At 52.9% G+C, this 21,030-nt stretch overlaps 7 protein-coding genes across 7 annotated transcripts; 4 read left to right on the top strand and 3 right to left on the bottom strand.

Moving 5' to 3' along the window:
- The first annotated feature begins 3,186 nt into the window (after positions 1-3,186).
- BDZ99DRAFT_52667 (uncharacterized protein) lies at positions 3,187-4,265 on the top strand. The gene is made up of 2 exons (XM_033726158.1): positions 3,187-4,078; positions 4,132-4,265. Exon 1 carries the CDS (start codon positions 3,422-3,424, stop codon positions 4,022-4,024), a length of 603 nt encoding a protein of 200 aa, XP_033575296.1. The 5' UTR covers positions 3,187-3,421; the 3' UTR covers positions 4,025-4,078; positions 4,132-4,265.
- Positions 4,266-5,115: 850 nt separating this feature from the next.
- Positions 5,116-5,967, top strand: BDZ99DRAFT_391105 (uncharacterized protein; the record flags this gene model as incomplete). Its single annotated transcript, XM_033715708.1, has 3 exons — positions 5,116-5,205; positions 5,575-5,681; positions 5,733-5,967. The coding sequence occupies 3 exons, from the start codon at positions 5,116-5,118 to the stop codon at positions 5,965-5,967; spliced, it is 432 nt and encodes a 143-aa protein (XP_033575295.1).
- Positions 5,968-6,937: 970 nt separating this feature from the next.
- On the bottom strand, positions 6,938-7,679 carry BDZ99DRAFT_52683 (uncharacterized protein). Its single transcript, XM_033726179.1, has one exon. The coding sequence runs from the start codon at positions 7,639-7,641 to the stop codon at positions 7,090-7,092; it is 552 nt and encodes a 183-aa protein (XP_033575294.1). The 5' UTR covers positions 7,642-7,679; the 3' UTR covers positions 6,938-7,089.
- A 475-nt stretch (positions 7,680-8,154) lies between these two features.
- BDZ99DRAFT_52050 (uncharacterized protein) lies at positions 8,155-9,817 on the top strand. The gene has a single exon (XM_033725534.1). It carries the CDS (start codon positions 8,349-8,351, stop codon positions 9,714-9,716), a length of 1,368 nt encoding a protein of 455 aa, XP_033575293.1. The 5' UTR covers positions 8,155-8,348; the 3' UTR covers positions 9,717-9,817.
- Positions 9,818-10,200: 383 nt separating this feature from the next.
- BDZ99DRAFT_52318 (uncharacterized protein) lies at positions 10,201-11,341 on the bottom strand. The gene is made up of 4 exons (XM_033725783.1): positions 11,059-11,341; positions 10,898-10,961; positions 10,621-10,696; positions 10,201-10,529 (listed from the first exon to the last, which is right to left on the bottom strand). The coding sequence occupies exons 1-4, from the start codon at positions 11,238-11,240 to the stop codon at positions 10,309-10,311; spliced, it is 543 nt and encodes a 180-aa protein (XP_033575292.1). The 5' UTR covers positions 11,241-11,341; the 3' UTR covers positions 10,201-10,308.
- A 665-nt stretch (positions 11,342-12,006) lies between these two features.
- BDZ99DRAFT_464204 (HSP20-like chaperone) lies at positions 12,007-13,227 on the top strand. Its single transcript, XM_033720255.1, has one exon. The coding sequence runs from the start codon at positions 12,407-12,409 to the stop codon at positions 13,121-13,123; it is 717 nt and encodes a 238-aa protein (XP_033575291.1). The 5' UTR covers positions 12,007-12,406; the 3' UTR covers positions 13,124-13,227.
- Positions 13,228-13,422: 195 nt separating this feature from the next.
- On the bottom strand, positions 13,423-16,051 carry BDZ99DRAFT_52603 (exo-1,3-beta-glucanase). The gene is made up of 5 exons (XM_033726088.1): positions 15,830-16,051; positions 15,484-15,567; positions 14,404-15,128; positions 14,252-14,350; positions 13,423-14,015 (listed from the first exon to the last, which is right to left on the bottom strand). Exons 1-5 carry the CDS (start codon positions 15,889-15,891, stop codon positions 13,723-13,725), a joined length of 1,263 nt encoding a protein of 420 aa, XP_033575290.1. The 5' UTR covers positions 15,892-16,051; the 3' UTR covers positions 13,423-13,722.
- Between the last annotated feature and the right edge of the window lie 4,979 nt (positions 16,052-21,030).

The raw sequence follows: 21,030 nt of genomic DNA, 5'->3' as shown, positions 1-21,030 counted from the left end.
CCCTAATTCCTAGATGTACACCCCCTTTTCACTACACGTACACCCCCTCCCCCCCCCCTGTCGTTTCACCACCTTCTGATTGGCTCGGAGCACTACGCCGGAGCTCCGGGCATTCACCTATACATCACGTGAGGCTATATAAATCGGCGTGCAGCCTTTCCGATTCGTGCAGCCTCGCCGATTTGTGTAGCCTCGCCGATTTGTATAGCCTCACGTACGAGCTCACGTACAAGCTCACGTAGTATAAGTATAAGTATAAGTATAAGTATAGAATAGAATTTCTATTCTAGAAGTGCCTACGTGCCTACAAGCATGCCAAACCTGTCAAAACCTCACCTTATTACGGCTCCTTTGCATCAAGCCTAGCCCCCTCGCATCACCGACTCCACCTGCTCAATATCTCGATTAATTTCCGCCTCAATATCTTCATCATACGCCGCAAGCTGACGTAGGAGCTCCTCACGGCTGAGCTGCGGCTGAGGATGAGGCTGAGGATGAGGCTGAGCACTGTCTTGCCTCCGAGCTTGTGGCTTTTTCCGTGGTGCCTTATCCTTCGCACCAGGAGGGCGGCCACGCTTCTTACCTGTATAGGCAGCCGTAGGAGCAGCTGTAGGTGCAGCTGTAGGTGCAGCTGCAGGAGGTTGTGTAGGAGGTTGTGTAGGTGTAGCTGTAGGAGCTTGTGTAGGCTCAAGAAGGGCCGGATCGATTTGAGAAATATCAATACGGGTCGTAGAGACTGTAGCCGTCGACTGAGGGGCATTCTGAGCGACAGGGATGGTCGTATTTTGCTGTAGAGAAGCGGGCAGGTGTCGTAGAGCTGTGCCTGGTTGTCCGTTCTGTTCACCTCCACGTCGAGCTGCAAAACCTGTACCCATAGCAATCTCAAATCGTGATGGCTCTCTCTGTGTACTATTGTACGTATGGTGGCCTCTCCTCTCACCAGGAGGGCGGCCTCGCCGACGCTCAACAACAGCAGGATCAAGTACATCTTCAAACGGGCCAAAAGGAATAGCCGGCTGCTGTATACCTGGCCGAGCAAACCACCAGTGGTGATCTATCTCTTCCGGCTGTATATACAGTACTGGATCCAGAGGAGTAGTAGCAAGCGCTCGGTGTAGAGGTTCATGGAGCTTATGAGCGCATGGCATGCCGTATATTGATGTAAACGTATGAGTGCAGTTGTTCGGGTTGTATTCATTCGATTTCGCCTTCTTGAGTTGCTTCTTGAGGAGGACCAACGCCTGCGGTGTAATTGTATGGAGTAGATCACGGAATTCCTTCTCATTGACATCATAACGAGTTCTAGCATGCCACTTCGCCTTGTGGTCCTCGTATTTTGATTTGGTAGTGAGGATGAGGTTCTGGATGTTGAGGAGTACGTCGAATAGATGGCCAGTTGACACCTGGAGGAAGCCCTTGAGTAGGCCGTGCGCGCCCTTGTTCCGTGATGTAACACTGTGAGAAACTCGGTTAGCATTATACACCTAAATTTGCATCTGCTCGATCTAAATCTCAACACCAAGACGTGCGAATTTGAAGCCTAAACTTCATAAGGGGTTTGTTGACACGTAGAACAAGCAGCGCTGAAGAGGATAAGAAGAGAGCTTAAAGATTGATCGAGAAATAGGATATGAGAAGACACTTACGTGGTTCTAAAATGTCGAGCTGTTCGAGTGTAGCAAGTCGCCTATACCCACTTACACGGCCACCACTCCTCCTCCATATACTCTACAAGGCTAGGCCTCTCCTTATAGTCGTTAAGAAGCTTCTTCTAAGCCTTATTAAATTGAATACAGTCCTCCAGCTTCTGTATAGGGCTCTAACGGATCATGAATTCACTCTTTTTCTTTTGCTGCTTCTTTTCCTTCGCCACCTTCTGTTCTTCCGTGTCATTCTCCATCGGCGCATTAGCATGGCCTACAGGGAATGTCGGTTTATCCTTGTATACGTCTACTAGCTTGGTGTTAATGTTCTTGTTGATGTGCCATACACACAAGAGGCGCGGGACTGTAGGCCATTGTTGACGTAGTGCGTTCCTTAGAGCTTGTTCCTTATCTGTTAAGAAAACGCGTGGCGTGATAGAATAGCGTTGAAAGAGGTTAAAGAGCTGTTGTACTGCCCAGTTGTAGTTTGCTTCCTTCTCTCTAGGAATGAAGCAGTAGCCAATCTCGAAGTTGTTGCTTGTGCACGTTACACCGGTTATATGGAGGAACGGCATGCCGAACCTATTAGTCTTGTAGGTGCAGTCCATGAGTATAACGTCGTAGTTCGACTGTAGAATCTCGATGGAATCTGGATGAGCAAAGAAGAGGTGATTAATACGGTTCTGTTGATCCTTTGTATAGCTGTATACGTACTTCCTCTCTCGGCTGTCAGACGCAGGGAATGTAGATATTTCCAGCGTATTGAGGAGCGCCTGTATAGGCGTGAGGCCACCGAGAAGCTCGTTACGGTACTAAGATCGCTCGTTTCGAATGTCTTGGATGGTAATAGTTACTCCTTTCTTCAGCAGCTTTGTATACGTTTCTGTAGGTCTTGTTCCACTTAATATATTAGCTCGAATGAGGGTGTTTATTAATGCTGAGCGCTTCCTATTGCATGCAACTGCTGTTGGTTTGAGTGTAGGAGAATGGTCGTTGTGAGCTGCCTCCATCGTCTCCTATAGCCACATACGTTTACCATCATAGCCAGGAGGCTGTCGAGTGAGTGTACCATACATCTGACAGCCCTTCAACCTAGATAAGGTTATACGCTCACGGGCAACAATCTCTGTGCTGCCACTAAAGCAGCATCGAAACCATACTTTCCTCGTCGCCTTGGCCGGTGTTTTATCAGGTTTGGAGCGGAACTTTACGAAGCCGTAGCCTTGAGCCTTTGCGTGCTCTGTGAGCGCTTCATCAGCTTCCTCTAGGGTGTTGTAGGACCGTGTAGGTGGCGGCTGGAGGGCCATGGTGAGTGTATTGTGGAGGTGGAGGATGAGGTTGTAATTGCTTGTGTACACGCCGCATTTGGAGAGAGTATTTGGAATTGGTAAGCGAATTAAGCGAGCGAATCGGAGGCTCCGGAGCACCCCTCCGAGCCAATCAGAAGGTGGTGAAACGACAGGAGGGGAGGGGGTGTACGTGTAGTGAAAAGGGGGTGTACATCTAGGAATTAGGGGGTGTGGGAGAAGCAACGCCCAATCAAATACGTCAAAGGACAAAGTGACATAGTTATTGTCACACCACCGCGGTCACGAGCATCCAGGCAAACTTGTCGACCAGGCCACAACCTACCAGGTGATGCTAGAATTTTCTAGTACTTATCACCTTTGCTTCCTCACTCAAGTACAAAGGTACCAACCTGCAACATTATCTTGAACACCAACGACAAATACTGCCCATCCACAACCTACACAATCAACTCCCCATCATCAATCACAATGGCAGGCGAAAACCTCTACCACATCAAGCGCACGGTCAACGACATCAAGAACGACCCCACCGGCGCTACCCAAAAGGTCGCCATCCGCAGTACCTTCACCGACCTCGCCGCTGCGAAAGCCGCCGCTAGGACCGCTCTCATCGACGAAGGCTACGAGAAAGCCATGTTCGAAGTCTATGACGTGAAGGACGGCAGCGGCGAGTGGAAGCACCCGGATGGCCTCCAGGTCTTCGCCCAAGTCACCGACGGCGAGAACCTCACCGTAGCCATCGAGACAACGCCGAACGATGCCAACCTCGAGGGCAATGCGGACGGAAAAGTCGAGGGCCCTCTATTCCACATCCTGCAGACAACTGTCCACTACAATCTTGATCGCAGCGGCGGCAAGCGCGAGACAACTATCGAGGGAACATACAAGGGACGCGAGGAGGCGGCAAAGAAGGCAGCAAGCACCTTGCTCGATGAGGACGTGAAGAAGACAGACTTTGCGGAGTACGATGAGTTCAGCGGACAGAAAGACTGGGCGTACGGCGAGGATGTGCTCGTGCATGCAGTGGCGGTGGGTGGTGAGAACTACCTCGTCGCCGTGGTGAAGAGCTAGGCAGGTGGCTGTGGATATCCGGACGGGATGGGCGGAGCCGATGGGCTAGCTGCGGTAACGGATGCGGGTCTCATACTCAGTCATGAACTCATTTGATGAAGTTTCAGGCATTGAGGCAGGTTGATCTTGTCTTTCTTATGGAGCTGTGGCGTCTGGGATACTGAGGAGGAGGCTTCGATGGGTGTTGCTCACTTCAAAACTACATAATCAAAACTTCGTACTTGAGAGCCCAAGAGCTATCTTACGCTTTGCGATAACCGTCTTGTGTCCACTTCATAGCAATTGAAGACGGGCAAGCTCGTTGCATCCACGATGGAGCTCCCTTGTCACGCAGAACCCCTCACTGCTGCACCCCGCCCCCGCTCCCGAGACAGCATCTCAATCACACGAAAATGATATCACTGGCGCATAACCCCTCTCAATACAGCTATGAGTGACAGAACCATCCTAACCCCGCTCATCGTTCCCTCGAAGAATTCAGCAACAACGAAGATGCAGACGCCGTGCCCCCAGCTCCACCAACCAGCGACGCACGCTCTCACAGCCTCGCCAGCATGTGCAACCACCCGTCACACAAGATTCAAGCATCTTCTGCCTCTTTCTGCCCGAGGCATTGCCGAGTCCCTCCTGCACGAGTCGGCTTGCCGCATGAATGATCACGCGAACCCAGCCCGGCCCGGTGGCGCGACCTCTTCACAGGGTCCTTTTTAATGGCATCAGGTGAGGGGCACACCCATCCTCAGGACAGCGAAATAAAGTTCTTTACTGCTCATGTGCGGCATCTTTCGCGAAGGGTCTGGAGTGCGAGAGAAAGCCGTTCTGGGCATATCCATGCCTACGCCAACTGGAGTCTCCAGATAGCTCATATACTGGCGGGTGTCCGTGCGAGGGGATGTATGAGGAGCAACCAGGACGATTTTGGGTTTGAGAGGCTGTTTGCGCCTGGATTGTCAACAGTCAAAGGCTAGATTGTTTTATCGATCACGTCACGTTTAAGTATCCTCGATAAATCTAGATATTGACCTCTTTCTCGAAATCCGAGGCAAACCTCAATATCAAAGTCTGCGACGGCATTTACCAATCTATGAGAGATGGCAAACAACACATCCACCGACTCTTCCGACCACACAAGCGCCAGCACCACCACCATCGCCATTGTACTTCCCGCTCTCTTCGTCGTTGTGCTGGTGATATTGATAGCAATGTAAGCGTTTCCCTTTTGGATCCTCTACATCCCATTCAATTCAATCTCTTCAGAGACGCATGCCCGTCTATCTCACTTGCTCGCTCGACACCACTGTGAGGGGTGCCCTGGCTAGTATGTCTTCGGTCAGTCAGACGATAGCGCTATTTCTGCTACGTGTAGTCTTATATCGGATTTGGAGTCTCAAAAGCCTATCGGGGTACCCCAAGTAGATACAAGGAGTGCCCAACTTATGCCATGGTACTGTACCTTTTAGGACATCAAGCTTACTGTCAATAGTGCTCTCATCCTCCCCCGCCTACACCCCGCCGAAACCGCCTCCTCCAAAGAAGAGCATAAGAAGAAGCGCATGGCGCGGCTCGACAAATCCATCAAACCACAGCACTTTGTCGACTGGATGAGCAAGCAGACTGCTGAGCACCCAGAGATCACCATTGCTCAGAATCCATTATGGTAAAGAGAATTCTGAAGACTTTGTAGGGGTTAAAGGCTGATTAGTGATAGTGTCATCTGCCTCGAGGAAATTGAAGACGCAGCAAACATCCGCGGATTGGGCTGTTTGCATCCTTTTCATCAACAGTGTTTAGATGACTGGTACTCGCGCTGGAACGAGTACTGCCCGCTCTGCCACCGGCCGATCATCCAGTCGACGAAAGCGAAGGGAGACGCGTCTGAAGAAGCTAGTCGTGAGACGAGTGAGACAAGTGAGAGGGCGGTTACGGCGACGTCGATGGTGTAGCGTTTATTCAAGGCGAGGCGTATGGCGTTGGTGGATGGCTTGCGGTTATCAGGCTTGCAAGTGCGATGGTGCTGAGTGTCAACATGGCATTGGTGATACCTGTGGTTTGATTGGACGACAGCGCGGGATGAAGGGGTCTCGCACGAGTCATAAAGTTATGCAGACGGCACGTGGGGCCTGTCGTCAGGAATGATGCGTAGGGACGACGCGATGGCGTTTGACGGCGCCGGATGGGGCGGGAGGATGGAGAGGCTAAATGTGACGAGAATACCTTTGTAGGACACACGACAATAATACAGTACTAAGTCATGAGTTTGGGCACACGGATATACGATTGCTCTCGCTTCACTTTTGGTCTCTGGACACCGCCTGTAAGGAGTGCCCTAACTAGGTAAACCATCTTCAAGTAGTCAGAAGATATTCTAATTTCCACTGCGCCGACCTTTATATCCTATTGGAGTTTCCAAAGCTTGTCAGGGTACCCCAAGCAGTTGCAACGAATGTCCAAACATATCTTCGTACTGCATGGGCCTTTCGGAGGATTTCTTGAGCTTTCAAATGATGAATGATAAGTGTCTGAGTTATTCTTGGCTAGTCTGGGTGCTGAACCTGGCAGATGGAGTTCTAGAACTTTGGAACGATATTTACCGGAAGGATTTGCCGTGCAAGGAGATTCCCGCGCCCACCCATGTATCCTCGTAGCTTTTCTTTTTTAGAGATTGCGGGGATGACTCGGGAATATTGGGGGAGGCGTGACAAGGCCGGATATGATGGCCTTTTAGAGATATGATCACCCTTAGTAGATACGATCACCTTCATAGATACGATCGCCTTCAACAGATATGTATTATGGCCTGCATTTGAATCTAACTGCTACTGATGTGAAGTGGTTTCATTATTGCAGGTTCGCTAACACGTAGCCTTCTCATGATTCGTACACTCGTCAACTCATGACCATTTCCCGCGAATCATGCTCAATATAACGCCTATTCTCACGTTAAAGCCTGTGAAAAAGAGCCTCTCAGAAGACACACTTATAAGACTCCCAACGCCGTCAATACAATAATATCACGAATACTGCAAGACTCGACCGGGTCAGCGCTGTGCTTCTCACAATCTCACCTAGCCAGTCGCTGCGTGCTGTTGGTCCAGACTTTGGCGGCGTGCAGTGGCATAGTTGCCGCCCACTGCGGGTACTGGGGTGCCGGCTCTGCTGACATTCGGGCTTGTCGCGGTACTTGTCCCAGCAGAAGTGAAGCCATAGGGGTCAGTCTTCTCAACGGAGCGGTCCTTGAACCAGTCCTGGTACCAGTTCCGCTTGAAGGTGTCTAGGGCGGGAATGGCCTCGGTGGGCAGCGCGTGGTGGTGGTGATGAGAATGTGTGGGTGCCAGGTGACCCGCGCCGGTGCTGGCTTCGTTGAGGACGGCGGTGACCTGGCAGAACTCGGTGTGCTCAGCAGCGTGGAGTTGGAAAGACGGTGGAGGAAGCTCGCGGGCGGCGCCGAGAGACGGGGACGCCTGGGACGCCTGGGACGGGAGGCTTGCCAACGGGCGGTCGGCGATCGCTACGTTAGCGCCAGAGTTTCTCGTGGTTTCTGGGGGTCGAGTGGTGGTCCGCAACGTCCTCTCGCCCGCCAGCTGCTTTCTCTGCTTGTTTGTGTTCGAATTCGACATGATGCTGTGCTTTCGCTGCGCAATATCGACGGACCCCGGCTTGGTTAAGAGCAATCGCGATCCAGCGCCCGCCAAGGTCTAGATGTGCAAAGATCAGGCCACATGGCTTGCAGTGGTCTGACTATTCACAGGCCCCACCATTGAGACGCAACCGCCCTCAGCTTCGCGAAATCCGAGCTGCCGAAGTTCCAGAGGGGCCATCATTCTGTCCTCTGTCTGCAAAGACGCTTCCGCTTGCCATCCAACGGAAGCCCCAGCAGCTGACAGGCACGTCGAGACGCTCTCATCTGCAGCCGGACCATCTCCATCTGCCCCTTTAGCCGCACCTAGCACCTGCCGAAGCACCCTCCCTCAGAGTCCCGCCGTCAAAACATCGTTCCGTGTCAGTCATAAGCACGAGGAGCCGCCGGAGCCTTGCCGCGCGCCCAACCACCCGGCACTGCACGCTCTGTAGCAGAAGTTTCCTCCTCGCTCCCCGCCAGTGTCTCTCCACCACCTGCATTCCTACTTACATCCAGCACGACCACCCGCCGGCACGGCCATCTGACGACACGCTCCTGATTTGCCCCCAGTGGTCTTCGTGCTATCACCAGCCCTACTACGTATCGGCGCGGAGAAACTTGCTTGCCCCCCGGTATCTGGCTGCCCTTTGTCTACCTCTCCTGAGCAGCAACAGCCCATTGTCACGACTGTGTGCCGCTCTCACGATGTCACTCAACTGGAATGCCTTCCTCACTGAGGAGGGCCTCAATCTGCCCAACGACCGGTGGGCTGATGCTCCTCGAACGACGGCAGGCCGCTCGTCCGATGCCAACACTTCCTCGTCTACTTCTGCGCGCCAGTCCTTCGGGCTAGCCCAGGAGTCCGCTGATACGAGCGCTTTTGAGAGCTCGCTCCTTGGAACAGGAGACAATTTCTTTTCTGACGCCTACTATAACCCTAACGACTACTTCCTCAGCGACCTGGAAGTTCTCCAGCCGTTTGGAGACACCATCGCCGGCGAAAACTCCACATCCGAATCATCGCCTGAACCCACCTCCGGAATCTCGGCATCTGAACACACTATCTTCCAACCGAACAAATCGCTATCGCAACATCCAGCTTCGAGAGCTACACAGTCCCCTCAATCCACATCGACAAAGAGGCCCAATCCCCAGAGGTCGCGAACTTACCCAAATCAAAGCCAGGATTTCACTTCCATGTTCTCGAAGCCCTCAGAGGCTGGCTTTGTGGAAGATCTGACTTTTCCGAACGGACCTACCGGATTTCCAAACACCAAGACCACAGCTCAGGGCAACGCTGTGCAAAATACGAGCGCAGAAACCACACAGAAGCGGAATAGGCAAGGTGACAATCCGGACGCCATTTCAGCCTGCTGGACCTCGCCACTGTGCCCGAATCACTCTGAAGGAGGCACTCCACCTAATCCATCAACCTGCGGAGGCGGCTGTGCACCATTCCTATTCGACGACGCCCTTCCAACACCGACAACAATTGACTCCTCACTGCTCAATACCATGAATCCGCAAGACATCCCCGACGGTGTCGTGGAGATCCAATCGCGGATAAAGAAGCGCACTGAGAGCGACTCCTCGCGGGAGCCCTCCGGGCGCCAATTCAGCAAGAGCAGCTCCGCCGAAATTCAGCCCCGGCTCAAGAGCGAAGCCGAGTCGTCGCATGGCTCACCAGAGGATCAGCTAGCTCCTCTACCCGAAGAAAAGGGCAAATCGCGCCGCAGACTCCCACACAACCAGGTCGAGCGCAAATACCGCGAGAGCTTAAACACACAGCTCGATTCCCTCCGTCGTGTAGTGCCAGCTCTGCACCAGAATCAGCAGCGAGTCTGTGACAGCGCAGACATCGAAGACCTCCCGACGCCATCGAAACCGAGCAAAGCCGTTGTGCTCGCGAGTGCGACTGCGTACATCCGGCAGATCGAGAAGGACAAGAAGAACCTGGCAGACGAGAACCAGCTGCTGAAAGCGAGAGTCAAGGCGCTGCAGGCGCTCGTCAAATGCGACGACTGCTCGCTTATGCAATACGTGATGAATTTGAAGATTCAAAATCAGACTTGAGGGAAGCTTCATCTAGTACAGATGGAGTCGCAAAAGTCATGACTCTGATCCTCTCTCCTCCTACAGATATGTTTTCCTGTATTCGACAGATTATTCATCCTGTGCGGCGTTTTGGCGCCGGTAAAGGGCATCGGTGGGTGGTTATCGGCATCGACCGTGCGAGTCGGTTTTGGGGTATTTTTGAACGATACAGAAAACGGTTATGGAGGTGCTGGCTTTTTTACGGCTCAGCTATTCTGTTGTCTTATCTCTCCTTGATCTTCATTATTGGCGTTATCGGAGGCAATCTGGCTGCCATGAAATGTCTGCGGTACAGGCAGAAAGCAGAAATACGGCGTTCCGGACCCATAACCAAACGACTTTTGTGCGCTTGTAGGCATCAATACAACGACTTATTGCTTGTTCGAAGCTGTCGACTTCTCTTGGATGACTTGCTTAGTACTGACTAGGGCCCTTCTTACAAGGTTAGCAGGAGTTCCAACCAAGGAACTTACATCTCGGCTTGGTTTTCATGACTTCGCTGGAGGATCCTGGATGGAGGTAGCCACCTGCTGCTCGTAGCCAGCCGCGAGTCCGATTCGCATGCTTCGAATTACTCCATCCCTTCTAGGATTTCGAAAACCTGTCGACACAGCCCAAGCGGCGGGTAAGTAGCACTGTATTTTCTGCAACATTGCGAATGGTTAAGTCGAAACTGAAGCTGAAGAGTTGAAGCTGAGCTGAATTGGTGTTTCCGGAGACGAGTGAGATGAGATAAGCTTTTCTCGCTGGTGCTCTCGGAATCTGCCCCTGGTATGTAATTATACAATACTACTGCGTCTCCCCTGTAACATTCCCTTTTCTGGTGAGAGAGAGAGAAAGGGAGTTGTGTGCTCCCTCACCGGTCTAAAGATGTCTGTCTAACACCCAGGGTATTTTCCGAGTCTAAAATCATACCGATTGTTGTTCCCGACTGTAGAGTTGCTCGAGGTTTCGCGATGCTGGTTGTGTGGAGTGGTTGCGGGTTCCGGGTGAATTATCAAAACGCCAAACGCCTTCTCGTCTCGGTGCGCCGTGCCATGCGGATTAAAGTGTCGTCAAACGGTTGTTCTGTCGTCGTTATAGTCGTCGTTATAGTCGTCGTTACAGTCGTCCTTCTCCTCTCATTGAATCAAGAGAAATCGGCAATGCCAGAGCTCCACTAATGATCGCCCGTCTGAATCTCGGGCGTCTTCTCGCGAGCTTCCTCGTCCTTTGCGGGAAATCCTACCCCAGCAGCCATCATTAGCATGATCTCCCCATATCAACGCCTTTCACAGACGCAGGATTGAAAGGAAGGAAAAAAGGAGGAAGGGAGCAAAACGTACTCAACACAACCTGCACCGTGCCCATCGGCCAGATCGGCCCATCCCAATCATCCCAATCCGCCTCATAGCTCACTATCGCCGCCTCCTCGCGCTCAAACGCCGCCTTCTCCGCCTCCGTGCGCTGGGGCAACTGCGCTTCTGCCGCTTTCTGCGCCGTGTAGGGGTCGAAGCCTGTCATGTGTGTGTGTGTGTTTGTTGTGGAATGGTAGATACAAATGTGATGTTTGCTTGTATGGATCAAGGTACTGCTGCTTGAATGTATTCACAAGTACGGGATTCTATCTTATATAGGCACCCCTCTCCCACATCGCTTAAGCACCGCGCGGCGGCTGACAGCCGCCTGCGTACGCCCCCATCCCATGGTGCTACGGTGGTTGCATGTTACCACCTGGTAAGCTGGGACCTGTAATACGCCCGCATTCTATCTGGGTAGCATGCCATGATGTCCAAACCTGTAGATTGGTAGCGGATCGGCGCCCCCAGTGTGCTGAGCATCAGGTTATACGAAGCTATCCCATTCGTGTCTTGCGAATCCCCATGTCGCGGATTCCCATGGTGGGAAGAAAGCGTGGTGTGAGCGGGGCCTCCCGATGGTGGCTGTGGCGTGATGCTCGTCCCAGCGCGCGCGTATCGTGACTGTGGGGCAAGGGGGGGCCAGTGTGGCGATCGCCACATCTGGATCGGGATCTGGTGTTCAATGGGGGATTGGAGAAAAGCTTGTTTTGGGGGGGTTGGGGGAGCGTGTGTCACGCCATTGTGGGTGGAGGGGGTGCCGTCGAGAGATGTTGTTGGGTGGTGGAGTGCGGGTGGAGTGGAGAGGGGTGATGAGACCTCAGCTTTGTTAGCGCTGGGGAGGAGAGTGTTCGTGCTCAGACTAGTGTTGGGAGGGGCGTGGGCTTAAAGGAGAGAGGGATGGGAGGGTTTTGTGGGTAAAAGTCTTTTTTAACGTGAAGCGCTCGCATATTTGGTAGTACTTCAACTCTGTACAACTAGACATCCTCGTGTCCGAGTTTGCACCCCTCAACGAAAGCAATTAAGCAATTAGAACCAAAGCATCATCTACATCTCGTGCCCCTTCATCCAAAACAAACCCTTACAATCTCCTCCGCCATTCTACCCCCCTAGAATAACAACACGGGCGTACAACAACCACCACCACCACCCAACCACCCCGTCTCCATAACCACCCATCCATCTGCAACCCGCAGCCTCCCCACCCCTAAAACCACCACAACGCCCACCTCACCCCCCGCCCACCCACGGCCCTCCTCCCCGGAGCACGCCGCCCACAAACAACAACACAGCCAAAAACTCAGTCCCAGCGCCTCCCCCTTACACCTCACCATGGCCCCCTTCACCAACCTCTTCCACGGCGGCACCACCACCACCACCCCAACCACCGCCTTCCACCACACGCAATCCGCGCCCCTCGCCGCCCACCAGCCCTCGCACCGGCCCCTCCGCTTCCTCGGCCAGCTGCTCGACGCCCCCTACCCCCCCCCGCCCCGGCGCCACCCGCGCCACGACATCCTCGCGCCCGACTTCGACGTGCGCGAGACCGAGGCCGCGTATTTCCTCGAGGGCGAGTTCCCGGGGATCCGCGACCAGCGCGCGATCCGGCTGGAGTGGGTGGATCGGCGCACGCTGGCGATTGAGGCGCGCGTGGGGCGGGTCGACTTGGTGGGCGAGTGGGATCTGGACGGGGAGCGGGAGCGGGAGCGGGAGAAGAAGGGCGGGTGGAAGGTGCATGGGGATGGGTGTCGGGATGTGGGGGAGATGGAGATGGAGATGGAGGAGGATGGGGGACCGTGTGTGCGGGAGGCGGAGTTGGAGAAGAGGAAGTTGGAGGGGGCCCAGATGGAGAAGGGGGAGTGGCCGGTGCGGGAGTGGTTGGCGGAGAGGCGGGTGGGGCATTACCAGCGGACGTTTACGTTTCCGGGGGATGTGGATGCGGTGGGGGTGCGGGCGCGGTTGGGGCAGGGGCTGTTGAGGATATTGGTGCCCAAGGTTAGGGAGGTCGGGGTGAGGGTTAAGACGGTGGATATCGAGAATGTGGAGTAGAGGATGGTGCGTTTGTTCTGGCGTTGGATGGTAGGGTGGCTATATCAAAGCTGTATTTTGAGTTTCATTTGTAGATAGTCAACAGATGTCTACATCCAAACATTAACATTCAAACCTCTCCCTTGCCTGCTGCAACTCTCCTGAAATTTCTTTCAGACCCATGCCAGTAAATACAGCCCCGTCCTCATTGCCACCTCTTTTCCAATAGCTCGCCATCCAAGAATATAAATACATTACAGCTTCGTCACTGCAATGAGAAACCACGTCGGTCTAGGTAAGAATAAGGAAATGGTCGATTATAACTACGCCCACTCCGTTTGGGTATCGGAAGAATGAATGGTTGCTTGATGCCGAATACGATTGCGTGAAGAGGAAACATGCCGTTAATGATGGTCTAGCGATTGTGCGGAAATGCCAAGTGCGTGTGCGAATGCGACGGTGGGTGCGTGGAAGAGAGGGTGATTTGGGTCGCAAGTGGATATGGTCGTGTGCTGGACGTATCCGGGCGTGCTCGTTAGAGGGGAAAAGGTCGTAAGATAGATATCCTTGCGGGAAGGCGTTTGAAAAGTCGTAGATCCCCCCATCTCCTCATCGGCTTCTTAAAATTGGGAGCACTGATCTCCCCATGTTCTGCTTGAAACCTCGTTCACCGGGTTCGGGAATACACCCGCATCCAGCAGCCTGAACAGATCCCACTCAGCTGCGCCCTCGGTCTTGAAGTTCCAGAAGAAGAAGCCCTGGGTCACGGCCAGGAAGGCCTCTAGCTGCACCTCAATGTAGCCACGGGTTTGGTCCTTGTACCAATCGTCCCACTGATCGATGTCGTTTTGCCAGTTGCAGGGGCCGTAATAGGTGCTGCCGGGGTAAGTGCCATCGTAGCGGGCGCCGACACCTTGACCTAGATTATGTGTTAGAAGGTTGCGCGAGGTAGTAAAGTGCGGGACGATCCGCCGTCTCGAACTAGTGCGAAGTGTAAAATTCCGATTGCATGGAGTCGGGACATCCTTGTGCACAAGCTGACACAATGTCGTACCAAAAACGTCGGATACCCTCGACCTATGCATATTACATGCGAGTCAAGTGCGGGGAACTGCCACAACGAAAAGAGCTGCACGGAGAAGCACTTACCATTCAATTGCGGGGCGCAGTCAGTCATGGCAGCAGTCCATTCTCCAACGAAAGTCCACTTGTCCGCGCCGTTGTACGAAGCAGCGTTGTTGCACACAGCTGCTTCAGTTAGCCTCTTGTATCCACACATATCATTTAGTTGGGAGACCTACCCTGGCGATGCTGCCACGGCTGCCAACCAACCAGCGTATCGTCGAAGACCTGGTACTCGTGATGATCGACGGCTACGTTTTGTGCGTTGGCGTCTGAAGGTGTCAAGAATCCGTTCCATGTGTTTGGCGCGTTGAAGCCATCGTGGAAGATGACAGGAGTGTCCGACACTCCGGATGCGATCTTTCGTACGTTGCCATAGCCATCGCGGAAAAATTGCCTGACTGTGTTGTAATCAAGCTTGGAAATGAGAGGTTCGTTCAAGAGCTCGATTCCAATGATGACGTCCTGGTAGGATGACTGAGCGTACTTGTTGGAGATGGTTTGAATGACACCCAGCGTCCGCGAAACTGTGTCTCCTTGTCCCCACTGCGGGTTCTCCATCCTCTGACCGCTATTGTCATATCCATTTTGCGATCCTGGGGCGCCGTGCAGATCAATGATGATCTTCAGTCCCAAGCTTCTCGCCCAATCTATCGCAGCGTCGATGTACTCTGCAGCACCCGTCACGTAAGGAGTATTCGCATTGTCGTAAGCCCAAAAACCGATAGGTATCCGAACGACGTTGAAACCCGCATCGGCAATCTTCTTGAAATCCTGCCATGTGCAGAAGCTATTCCAATGGTCTCGAAGGATTCCAGGGGCATCATCAGGGTGCTTTTGACCGAGGGTAAATTCGTCGACGACGTCGTTATCGTAAGGCGCAAATATCGAGGGAGTGATCCACCTAATTGACAGAGTCAGGATTGCGGCTTCGGTAATGCTGTCGAGATGAATGTACAACAGGTAAAGCAGTGCGTTACTCAAGCACTGGCTTGACACCGCTGGGGTGTATTTGACGATTCTCTCATGATACCAAAGATCGCACGCTTGCTATAAAGCCTCGGAAAAGATACTACGGAGAGAATACATTTTAATCCTCTGCAAGTCTCAAGCAGGCAATTCAAAACGCGCAAGAACAGTCACTCTGAACGTGGAAATGCGTCGCTGTCTGAGAGCTGGCTCTAGCGCTGGACGTGATAGGAAATGGAGCAGAGAAGCAGGAAATCGAGTGACTTCAATTAGAATAAATCTCAACTTACGGCTCGAGTACTAGCCATCCACCTATGTTTACACCGTAGATCTTCTCGGACCCCCAGGAGAAAGCGACTCCACGCTTCGAGGTACTGTAGTAATATTAGCACACCATTCCAGAGAACAGATCAGAAGATCGGAGCTAATTGAATCTGCAAATTGAATCTGCAGAGTGAGTCGAGCGCAACAACATGGAATTGGGAAAGCTTCGGAAGTTGACGCGTAGAGACAATTAGAGAGTCGTAGCGCAACTCCTGCACTGGAAAGAAGAGCTTGCTCTGTCGGTGTCGCCTTCTCACGCCATCCAAATAAAGCATGGAGTAAAAGCAAATATCAAAATAGAGTAGCACTCACAGTGGAGCAGCGAGAGCAAGGTTTGTTGAGACGGCTAGCGAGAGAAGGTGCTTGAACAGCATCGCGGTGGTTGGGAGAGAAAGAGCCTTGTCACGACGCGGGCTGAGCAAGTGCAGGCAAGAAGGGGAGCTGGACGGGGAGGTCAACAAGGTAGATAACAAGAACAACGTGGAGGCCGGTGCTTTTGCCGACCAGGGCAACGATTGGAATGTTGGATGCGGTGGACCCCGGGCGCGGAGAACTCTAGGAACGGAAAGATTGAATTAAGGCAGACTGGGATTGGGATTAAAAGGGCTGGGAAGCCAAGTCTGAGACTGTCGACAGCAAGCTGGGGGCAAGGATAGGGCAGACGCAGAGAGTAGATGAGATGAGATGGTGACTTGTCAGTGACGCCGTGGGACAGCGCAAGGGCGGCCGTGGACGAAAAGCCAAACGAAAAGCAGCATGGAGCGAGCGGAGGCCTGGCACAAAGCCGGGCTGTGGGGCATCTGCATGGCTAGTTTCCAGGCGCAGACAGCTTTCATGTGGTTTCGGACAGGGCCGTGGGCAATGGCATGCAGCGTGCTGGCCGGGAGCAGACGGCGAGGTTGGAGGTGGAGCAGATTCTTGCCGAGACAAGCAGCCAGCCAGCCGGGAGCCGTGGCGAGTGGCAGACACGCGCCATCTGGGCGCGTCGGGCGAGCACGCAGCTGGCAGTGGCTGCGTGGGCGCTCAAAGCGTGAGTCGTGCGTGCTGGAAGAGGCTGGATGGATGCGGGTTGCAGCAGTGAAACGCGCTGGCTCCCAAAGCAGCCGGCGGAGGGAGCCACACCAGCCGCAAAGCTTGTCCCGCAAGACCGGCCTGTGATGTTCAGGAACCGCGCCGCCAATCGCCGGCCCTGCAACGCCCCTATCAGGGCCGATCGTCATCAGAAGCGTTCGCATTTGCCCTGCTTCCGTGGCCATGGGGGGCTGGGAGCCGCTGATGTGTGCGGTGCGCTCTCGTGAAAGCGTCGTACAGCATCGTCTCGCCGCTTCTCTAGCCTCCTCGCCGTCTTCTTTTCGGCGATGCCCCCGTCATTCGACGTCCGCAGCTCCCCCGTGGACTGGCCATTTCAATGGTATGCGTTGATGAGAGGGGCAAAAGTGGTGCGGCGCCGCCGTGCACTGATAGGCTGGTGTTGTAAATTTAGAATCATCGCCACCACATCAGTCCATCACCGCCAGGGCCACCGTGCCGCCGAAGAGGGTCGCATTGACGACGCCACCGCTAGAGGATCCTTGTGTCCGTCTGTCGGTGGCTGCTGTTCTGAAAACGTCAGGACGCGTGGTGTTTGTTGGCGAGCACGTTTATGTAGCGGACCCTGACGTCGAGTCTAGTTGTTGGGCCATCGTGAGGCAGAGCGCAACGTTTGCTTGGACGTGGTTCCTGTCGTCTCTACATCAGCCTCAATTCTGCGATAAACCCGCTTGGTTGCCCCGCTCTCGACTTCTAATCTTTACTTGAGCTGCCTACCCTTGCGCCGAGCGGGTGAGGCGACCGTCTCAGACGTCACGCTGATTTATCAATAAAAGGAGCTCCGCTGTAACCCAACCAAAGGGGTTCGTGGACATCTAAAAGGGGACAGTGGGTTGTCTTGACGGCATAAATCTAAGCGAAGTGGTGCCTTGCAAAGGAATAGGCTCCCTGATATATGGACGTCGATTGGTCCAGATTTCCCTGAGCGAGTCCACATTTCCTGCAGCTAAGTTCTTTAAGATACGACTCCGCGGATTCGTATTCAGTCCGTCGGATGGTGTGCCATCGTATCTCAAGTTAGATATAAGCGAGTTCGTAGTTGGGCATCCACCGATGGACCGTCGACACGGAATTGAGCAAAAATTAGCAACGTCCTACACGGGCAGTAAGAGGGCATGACTTCCAGGCCTCCTAAAAAGTTTCTGTAGGTACTCGCGATTTAAATGTACATTTTTCGCGCCGTGCGAGCTCCCTTCTCACTATTCGAAATAACCTCTTGTGAGCCAGAAAACGTGGTTGAAGTACCATCACAAAATAGCTCCTGTTTCGCTCATGCAGTCCGTAAACGAAAGAAATACCCGCTGATTGGACTCCAGAGAATGCATATTGGATATATTGATCCGCTACTATAACGCCGAAGTACTGCAATTCTCCGATATCGCTTAGACAACCTGAAAGTTACAACATCCGTTAGCATAGCTACCCATATAGCGTGATATATGTAGTGACCTACCTCGGCAATTGACTGTCGCTCAATGATAGACTTCTGCCTATCGTTACGTGACACACGATAGTACGTATCGCAGAAGTCGGCACACTGCATGTACTTCAAGAAATCCTCGTCGTGAGTGATGACGATGAGCTGGAAGTTCGACTGCTGTCGCCGGACCTTAATGATCTCTGCTAAGGCTTCTGCCAACGCCTGGATATTGTCGCGATCGAGATTCGTCGTGGGTTCGTCCAGCGCAATGAGTCCGCAGTTGACACCGAAGCATTCTGCCAACGCGAGACGGATGATGATGCTAGCAAGCACCTTTTGACCCGCGCTGCACCGTCCCCTCATGTCCATCTCTGCATCTTGCTTGACCATGACTACCCTGTAGTTGTAAGACTTGTTGCCTTTGAGGTTCTCGTTGTCCGAGCGTATGGCGATCGTGTCAACATCAGTTCCCTGGTACGTCTTTCTCCAGAGTTCCTCAACGATGCGGTTGATTTCCTCCATCTTGATGGCGTGGTACTTCATGATAGCTTTGTCCAAAGCACCTCCGTATCGTCCCAAATCCTCTACCGCCGCCTTTGTTGTCTCCACCTTGATATGAGCTTCTCTGTACTTGTACCCGGCATCTTTGTATTCAGTGTCCCAGTCGCGAATGAGCTCCGTCAGCTGGTCGTCCTTTGACTTGAGGGATCCAATGATACTAGCCTGTTCGGCGGTCAATTTGTTACGCTCCATCTGCCACTTTTGCCCCTCGCTGTCGTAACGGTCCTTGTCAGACTCGGCGTTATGTGATTCAAGCTGCTGTATTTCCGTGTGAAGAGCGTCAAGGTCACGCTTCATGCGTCGGAACCGCAGATTGTCGTTGATGGCACGTTTGGTGTCGTCCGTGTCTCGAAGGTGCTCGTCAATTTTCTTGATCTGTACTGCAATCTGCTTCATCTCGCTTTCCAGTCGAGAAACCTCTCCTTCAAGATTCTCAATCTCGCGGCGAGTTCGTGAAAGCTGCTGGGGACCACCTTTGTCAATGTAGGCGTTAATATCTTGATCGGCTTGCTGAAGCTGCCGAACGCTGTCCGAGAGTCGCGAAGCCGCCTGTTGCAGTTCACGGTCTCGTTCAGCTCCTTGGCGGTTGATGTCATCGTACTTGATCTGGGCCTGCTCGACCTGAGGAACAAGATTCCGGATTTCCTCGTCTAGGCGTCGAATAGCATCTCGTTGCTCGTTGCTGTGAGACTTCAGTTCTTCGATGCGTGATATAAGACTGGCCTTTTCCTTCAATTGATAGCTGGCTGTAGCAATCTTCGATTGAATATCACGAGCTTCTAGCTCCAGAGTATTGGTCGAACTCCGAGCTCGGTCTCGCTCGTTTGAAATTTGGTTGACTTTGGACTTCGTAGACTTTGACTGCTCAGCCACCTGTTTCAGGTCCTCTTGAACCTTCTCCAGACCTCTAGACAACCCAGCATCCTCTTGCTTGACTGCCAATGCTGTGATCTTGCGGTTGAGCTCACTAGACTCATGCTGGTATTTCACAATGTTCTGGACTGTCTTTGAAAGGGATTCGACCTCCCTCCTGGAAGTCTGGCGCTCCTGCAGAACTGCATCCTGCTGTTCAGCTACTATCTCTAGGCTCTCGTTCTTAGATCGTAGGCTCTGCTCTTCAGATCTCAAAGCTGGGATCTCAGTTTCTTGAAGTCGAGACAAAAGATCATAGCTGGGTCGTGCCTTCTTAGCCTTCTCTAGCTCCTGGGCAACAGCATCTACTGTATCCTTCTGGGCCCTGTCAATCGCCTTTTGAATCTGATTCTCAATTTTGGCATTGAACTCCCGACGTTCTGTCCCGCTCTTCCCGCCATGGAACGGTCGTTCACACATGTGACAGGCATTATGCTTTTCCGATGTGTCCAAGGCCTTCCGATACCAAGTTTGGACAAACTTGAAACCTTCTTGGTTGGCCAGAGCTTCTTCATATTCCTCCTCCAGCTCCTGCAACTTGTCTTCGAACTGCGATACTTCCTCGCCGTCGATTGCGTCTTTGATTGTCTGCTCGCATTTCTGAAGCTCCGAGGTTTTCTTGGCAATATCGTTCCTAACGGTTTTAAGCTTGAACTGGATATGTTCAAGCTCACGATTAGTGCCCTCTCTCTGCGTTTCGATGTCTCGGACGTCGGAGTTCTTTTGGTCAAGCACAGACTGGAAGCTTTGCTCCAAAGTTGCGGCGCTCCAGCTTGGGCCAACGACGTTGCTTAGCTTCTCTCCATACACGTCCTTCATGGTCGTGAGACTGCTTTCCGTTTCTCTGAGATTTTTTCGCATGACATCTAACTCAGCGGTTTGTGATGCTTGTCGAGTACCCTCAATGAGCTCGGCGTCTAACGCTTCTTTCCTGTCATCAAGTCCCCGCATTTGCCCGTCCAGTTTCTGCAGCTGCTTGTCCCAGTCGGCGGTTTTGTAATCTTCTTTGGCTTTGTGCAGTCGACGTTCGATATCGTCTTTAGTTGATTCGAGCACAGCAGCACTACCCTCGTCTATGTCGATTTTGTCTAAGTCTGATTGGAACCCAGTAATCTTTCGATCGTTGGTGGTGATTTGGGCTCTCGAGGCCTCCTTGCTTTGATTCAGGGCCGCTTTGCGCTCGTTGAACTGACTAAGGACATTCTGGGCCTTGTTGAGAGCTTCCTGTGTTGCCCGTCGAACACGTTCAAACTCGTTGTTCTGATCTCTTGACATCTTCGTGATCTTCTGCATGAAGTCCCGCACGTGCTCGTCTGTGACTTCGAGATCAAAACCACGGATATTGTGTCGTCTGGCGGTCTCTTGGACTAGATTTTCACGACGCTCGATCTGGCGATCGTAATGATCTTTTTCAGCTTCAAACTTTCCGACCTCGTTTTGCTTGTTGCCTAGAGACCGACGGTTGCCCTCTAGCTCTGTTGTTAGATCAGCATAGCGAGACCTGTTGGTTTCCCTATCCTGTTCATACAGT

Source organism: Mytilinidion resinicola (assembly GCF_010093595.1).
Source record: "Mytilinidion resinicola strain CBS 304.34 unplaced genomic scaffold BDZ99scaffold_12, whole genome shotgun sequence".
Taxonomy (NCBI): domain Eukaryota; kingdom Fungi; phylum Ascomycota; class Dothideomycetes; order Mytilinidiales; family Mytilinidiaceae; genus Mytilinidion; species Mytilinidion resinicola.
The sequence above is the reverse complement of the archived record's forward strand: the minus strand, read 5'-3'. Positions and strand labels throughout refer to the sequence as shown.